Source organism: Monopterus albus, unplaced genomic scaffold (genome assembly GCF_001952655.1).
Source record: "Monopterus albus unplaced genomic scaffold, M_albus_1.0 scaffold70.1, whole genome shotgun sequence".
In the NCBI taxonomy this organism is placed as follows: domain Eukaryota; kingdom Metazoa; phylum Chordata; class Actinopteri; order Synbranchiformes; family Synbranchidae; genus Monopterus; species Monopterus albus.
In genome coordinates, this window is record NW_018127950.1 from 601973 (window position 1) to 608685 (window position 6713).

Genomic DNA, 6713 nt, shown 5'->3' on the forward strand with positions numbered 1-6713 from the left:
AAGAGAAAATTTCATCAACATAATACATCCAACCCTTGGAGATGCACAGTGTTTCTGGAGTTTTGCACATTGTAGGTTTGAAGTGAACTGCTGTACGCCCATGAACCAAATATGAGATGATCTGCCCCAGGGCACACACTCTGAACATGGCTCCCTCCTACCATAATATATTGTGCCAGTGTGGATTCATAAATTTTCTACAGTAAACCTGAGCGCACAAACACTTTTTTTGTAAAATGTCACTTAAAGCTCCTCTTTTAGTGTTTCAGATAAATGTTTGACTGAGGCTTTTTACTCACCCAGCCCTTTATTTTCTGCACCCACTTATCAGACATGGCCAAACAAAATAATGTGAAAGTGCATGAACTCAGTGTCTGTTAAAGGGATAGTTTGGGGCAATGGTTTTATACATTTTTCATGTCTGACTCATGTCTGTACAATAATTATGAAGCCGCAGCCAGGTAACTTGGGTTGGATTAGCATCAAGACTGGAAACACAAAGGAAACAGCTGGCTCTGGCTCTCAGCTAAGAAACAGTCCAGCACATAACTCCGTGGAAAATGCTAAACTGTTGTCTTTACACTTTGCTATAAAGAAACAAGACGTAACTTGTTAATTTGTGAGCTTTAGAGGAGCTGGTATGTGCCTTTTGATACTGGTCAAAGTCAAGCTAGCGATTTCCCCCTGTTTCCAGGTTTTGTGCTAAGCTAAGCTAAACGACTTCTGATTTTGGCCTTATAATGGTGAAAAAACTTAGAAGAAACCATCTAGACATAGTTTCATTTACCTAAAACTATGTCTAAGTTTTTTCAGCATACTATGACCTGGATGACTGAGAATTTGCATGGATATCTTGGCCTTATAATCTTTTCATTCTACAACTAGGATGCAAAAGCAAATAACTGATGCTATTAAAAGGTCTAACTTGTCCTTTAAAGACAATACAAATGATGTAACTTGTGATGTCTTTTTTTTTTTAAGTGGCTACATTAGTCAAATCTGCTGAAAATCACCTGTTTTGGGTATACAGGCAGGTAGGCACTTAAATGGAGCACAATATGGTTTTATTCTTTAAGTTGTGAAATCAGTAGTTAAATCTAATTAATGACTGTGTTAGAAAAAGCTAGGTCGTTCAAATAAATGGGAAAATAGCTGAGTGGGATTCAAGCCTTATGTATTTTGAGAACTTAACCTTTTAAGATTTGTTGCCAGATTCTGTGGGTGTGAGCACTTACCGTTTGCTTAATATCTGGGATACCGATCCGAAACACCATCATGGCGATGTGGGCATCTTCAGATGGCACAGAGCCGGTATTGCGCTCCTTCAGCCTCCTCTGTTGCTGCTGCTGCTGTATCTGATTGGCTGGCTGTTGGTGTGTGGGTGCGGGGTTGGATGAGTAGGGGTTAGTGGTGTGTCCAGGGTTCCCTGGCCGCATTTGTCTGTCCCCTGTGGGTCGTCCTGCCAGTTTACCTGATTGCCTGTGTCCTTCACCTTTGACCCCCCGTGACAGGCCTCCTCGCCTGACCTCCTCCACTATCTCCTCCTCATCGTCATCCTCTTCCCCCTCTAGCTCACCATTCTCCTCCTCTTCCTCGTCCTCATCACGTTCATCTTCTTCCATTTCCTCCTCCTCTTCCTCCTCCTCTTCCTCTTCATCCTCTGCCCCTGGATAGAGATGTCGAGTGTTTCCCAGCATCCTTTGTTGCTCCTCGTCACTGGACAGGGGGCTGAATGGCATCGTCATGGCGACAAAGAGGGAGGCATCAGTGGCAACACCATCATTCCCATAGAGACACTGCATGTGTGACAGAAGGAAGAGAAGACAAGGACAGAACAAGTTTGTAAGTAAAACATTTCTTCCCCATGTCTGCCTTTTACCACATGACTGTGACAAAGTCTGGTCTCTAAGAAAACAGACTGCTTCGGCGTTAAATGTGCAGGATTTCTAGCCCTCGCCACAGGATGAAATACTGTTCACACCTCATGTACTTCTATACAGTGGCTTCAGGACTTATTCAGACCCCTTCACTTTTTACACACTTTATTGTGATGCACATTTCATTTTACAGTAAATGGATAAAATGAATAAAAACATGTTTAAATAAAACAACTGAAATCTCTCCCTTGGTTTAGTACTTTCTGGTGATAATTACAGATTTAGTTAAGTCTCTACAAGCTTTCCTCACCTGGATTTGGGCAGGTTGTACAAATACCTTTACTAAATACCAAATACTGACTGCGTTTTGAAGCCACTGTAAATAAACCCCCTTGTGGTCTCAGTTTTTAGCTTCCACACTCTTGCCAGTGCTGGTAAACTCACCTACAGACAAGTGAACCTTTAGACAAATTAAACATACCTGAATTTCACTCTGAGGGATCACACTATGGCTGGTAGCATTACACTACAGTGGACTATAATCCTAAGTTACTGTGACAAATACAGAATAGTATGTACACTATCATTAGTACAACTATGTCAAGCCACATTACTGCAGTCTTAACAGCTTGAGAGTAAAACATCAGAAGGAGAAGTGTTCCTCTGTAGATATACAATAAAAGACATCAGACAGCTGATATTTTTGTTGCAGTAGGAACTAAAGATTATAACACCAAAAGGCCGTTCTGTCCATGTTCCCAACGTTTAGCTTTGGAAAACTTTGTTGAAGTTTGTTGTGAAATTTTGCAGTCTAATTAATTCTTGTGTTTTTGATAACCTCTTGACCTTTAGCAACCATCAGGCAAAAATGGTCACTTTGACAAAAGAAATATTAAAATCTATTGGTAAAATTTCCATTAACATCTTTGAACACATTCATAATCCCCAGAAAATTAACTAGTTCCATTTGAGACACTTTAAAGCCCTTTTAGCAACATCTTCAGCCAAAAATGTCAACTTTGCAAATTAATTAAATTAATTAAAATCATACTAAGCAGGTTGTCATGAAATGTTCCCAGCGAGTTAATGCTCCCTGAGGAATATTCATATTTGATCAGTAACCCTAGTGCATAAAACAATGTTTCCTCCAATCATATCAAAATATCTCTTTTAAACAAATAAAATACATATAATACTGTAAATAATTTTTGTTAATGAAATGTCTTTATACAATTTCAATTTTAACTTGAAGCTGTGTTAAAAAGCCAGCTACATTTTCAGTAAACTTACAGACACTCAGCTCTTCATATGACAGCCTATAAACTGTTCTTCCCATCACCACTAAGAGTGCCAAGGGAAGTCACCTCACAGCTTCAGTAATGCAGCGCTGTATTCAAGTACGAACTGAGTAGGATAACAGATCTGTCTCTGGTGGCTTCTGTTTGGCTCTGTGCGCTGTGTTAGGATTTTCAGTGCCGCTACTTCATGGACAGCGCCACACAGAACCAAACAAAGGACAGGAGGGACAAACACTCAGATTCACAGCAGGACTAACCCGTCAACAGAGACAGAGAGCTGTACAAACACCAAGGAGACATCTGATCTGAAAGGAATTAAGTACATTTAGTCAAATATCCTGCAAAAACACAATTTGTCAGCTAGTTCTACTTTACTTTATAAATTCTAATGCACTATATTTGAGCCGATATAGTGAACCTCTTGCTTCACTGTGTCTCAGACTGCTGTATTTATGAGTTATCATGCAGATTCAAATTTTACAAACAGATCTGAATAACTCTTGCACCACAGATCTGAACACAGTGTAAAAGCAAAACTATACAAAACTAAACTTCAACCGATGGCTCCTCATCTAAATGTTCATTTGGAAAAAAAATCAGCATGTTTGTTTCCATTTCATGTCAAGTACATAATAAGGAAATGGTTTTAAACTGTAAATAAATGTGTGTGTGTGTGCATGTGTGTGTGAACATGTGAGATGAGGCAGCTGAGAAACACAAGGGAATTACAGCCATGTTGTGAGGGAAAAATGTGTTAGACATATAATGTCGAGGCCTTACTCATGGGACACTGAGTGAGAGCTGAAACAACCAGCTGTCGTTTATGACAAGAGGAAGGAGGGAGAGAATAAAAACGGGACAGAAGCAACAAGAAGGGAGTGTGAATAATCTGTGACAAAGAATATCTATTTCAGCATGTCATTTAGACTGATATTAAATTTTAGAATTTTACTCTTCTGGAAAACTAAAAACACAGCAAGGAGAGGATATTATTGTACCTTTCTATATTACAAATGATTTTCTTGAATCAAGTATAATTTATTTGACACCAGTGGAGCAATATGTGTCCTAGTCTGTGCTGTTTCAAGGCAATACCTGAAATAAATGATATAAATGAATAAAGAAAATTGGAATTCTTGCCAAAGTGTATTTTATGAAAGCACAACCATTAACCTGAAAGTAGGGCTAAATAGTTTATTTAATTGGGCTTTTTTTTGTCTTTGGCAAATATATGTCAGTTTTCTTTCTTGTGATTCCTCCTCAGTTCTTGCATAAACAAACACCTTGGCTAATGGACTTGGTGTGGAAAAACTCTGGCATGATTTCTGCCTCCAACTTTTCAAAGTCTATTAGCAGGCAAACTTGTGTTCACAGTCATGAAGAAAGGCGAGGATGACAGACTGAGTTTTAACAGGCACAACATCCAGACTGCATCACCCACTAATGTAGACCAGAGGCTCAGAGGACTTGTACACTTGTAACACTTGACAACCAGTGGCAAATGGTAGATTAATCATTATTAGTACTTTGTATTGTATCATTATTACTATATAAATGTGTAAGCAGCATTTTAAATAACTGCATTGTACTCTTTTTGTTGTTATATTCACATCCATATATTTAAATTTATGATCTCATCTTGTGTTTTGCAAGATCTATCTACAGTAGTAAGTAGTAACTACAGTCATAAGTCATACACGTATGTAGTGGAGCAAATACTGCAGCATGTCAAGTGCAAAGTAGCATAAAATAAAGGCATCAAAGATATGTATGCTTAATTACTGTACTTGAGTAAATGTAAACATAAATGAGCATTAACTGGTGCCTAGTTATAAAGCTGTTTCAGCAATACAAACCACACTTTTAAAGCTTTGGAAAAGGTTTTTAAAAAGCCTCACATAATTGTAAATGAAAACTAATGGGGTGTCTTATGTGAAGCTGTTTCTGACGATTTAGTGGAGTGCTGTAGGAATTAAAGTAAACTAATGAAATAGAGCATGCTTGTGGGACTAAATGGGGAGGGGGGCTGGAAACCAAATTGTTAGCGGGAACTGATAAATAAAAGAGACACGGGTGCAGAACAAAAGAACGAGAGGAAGAGAGCACCAAGGTTGTCACATCAACCAGAGAGAGGTTCTTACAGGAGGTATGCTCATAAATGTAAGTGAACAATCCCTAGTTTGGTGCTGAGTAATCAAAGATAGGGGAAGCCAGAGGGGAAGAAGTCAAAGCAGGAGGAAGGGATAAGGCAAGTGAAAGAGAGAGAGAAGAAGCAGCAAAATGATGACAAACTCAAAGAGGGAATAAAATAAGAGTGTAAAGCCCTGGTGCCTCTGTTAGGCACCACTCAGGCAAAGTGTTCCTGGGAGCTACAACTGCTTACACATCTTAAGGCCAGTTCATTTTGTACAGAAGGATCTGTCTGAACCAAATTCTGTCGTCTGTGCACGTCTGTGAAGATACACCCAAAATTTGCAAGCATGCAAATTGCATGCATCACCTGTGTCTGAGCCAGAACAGCAAACTACTGGTTTTCTGTACTTTCCATTACAGTGTGGATACCCGAACTGAGCCTGATGGGACTCATCGGTACCTGAGGGTTTGGACACAAAGGTCAAAATTTTAGGCTAGACAGCTGGAGCACTCAAATGTCTGCTTTATTTAGTTATAAGGAGAAAAGCACAATGCAAACTTACCTGTGCCAGACTCTGGTCAGGTTCAGACATTATATACTATAAGCTTGTTGAGTACAGGTCCGTTTGGACACCACACTTTTTGGCACGAATTGGGTTCGGGCATAAATTTGTGGCCTGATTCAATTATATGTTTATCTTTGGGGTCATAGTTAAAGGTGGTGTTATACTGGACTAGATTATATGTAGAGGTGTTCTTAATATTCTGACCCTCTCATGTATGTAGCTGGGGAGGACAAAAAACATAGAGACACCTCTAGAGCTTCGTAAACATAGATGCTAAGGCAGAAGTGTAACATTGAATTGCATACAATTGTACAGGTGTACTTAATAAAGTGGCCGGTGAGTGTATAGTAAGTCAGACGGATTCATCCTCTGGTGACCACAACATCTGTACACAGTTTTTTGCTAATCCATCTAATAATTGTTGAGCTATCTGAGCCCGAACAGAAGTGGCCACTCACACACCAACTGACAGCTGAAAATGTGAGGGTTTAGCTAAGAGGAGACAAAAGCACAACCCCCACAAGAGATGCCATGCAGATGACACACATGGATGGAGAATAGCAAAAAGGATGAGTGAGAGAAAAGACATCAAAGGATTCAAAAGAATAAAACAATAGAGATATTATGGTGGAAAATAAGGAAAGCAGTGAGGTCAGGAGCTGAATGTGAGAGGTGGCTGTGGAATGATAGGTGTGAACTCACAGTGCTGGATGACTGAGAGCAGAGCGGAGCAGAAGGCAAGAAGATGAAGATGAGGTCATACCATGACACCAATGTCAACACTTTTTGGTTGCCAAAAAGAGTTGGCATTACAAAAAAACTCTTTTTTGTAGAATTAC

General features: G+C 39.4%; 1 protein-coding gene across 1 annotated transcript in view; it reads right to left on the minus strand.

Annotated features, from left to right (window-relative positions):
• The window catches only part of shank1 (SH3 and multiple ankyrin repeat domains 1), a 97596-nt gene that overhangs the window by 78193 nt on the left and 12690 nt on the right, over positions 1-6713 (minus strand). The window contains 1 exon segment of the mRNA XM_020605443.1: positions 1236-1796. Within this exon segment, the coding sequence (XP_020461099.1) occupies positions 1236-1745 (510 nt within the window). The 5' untranslated portion in view covers positions 1746-1796.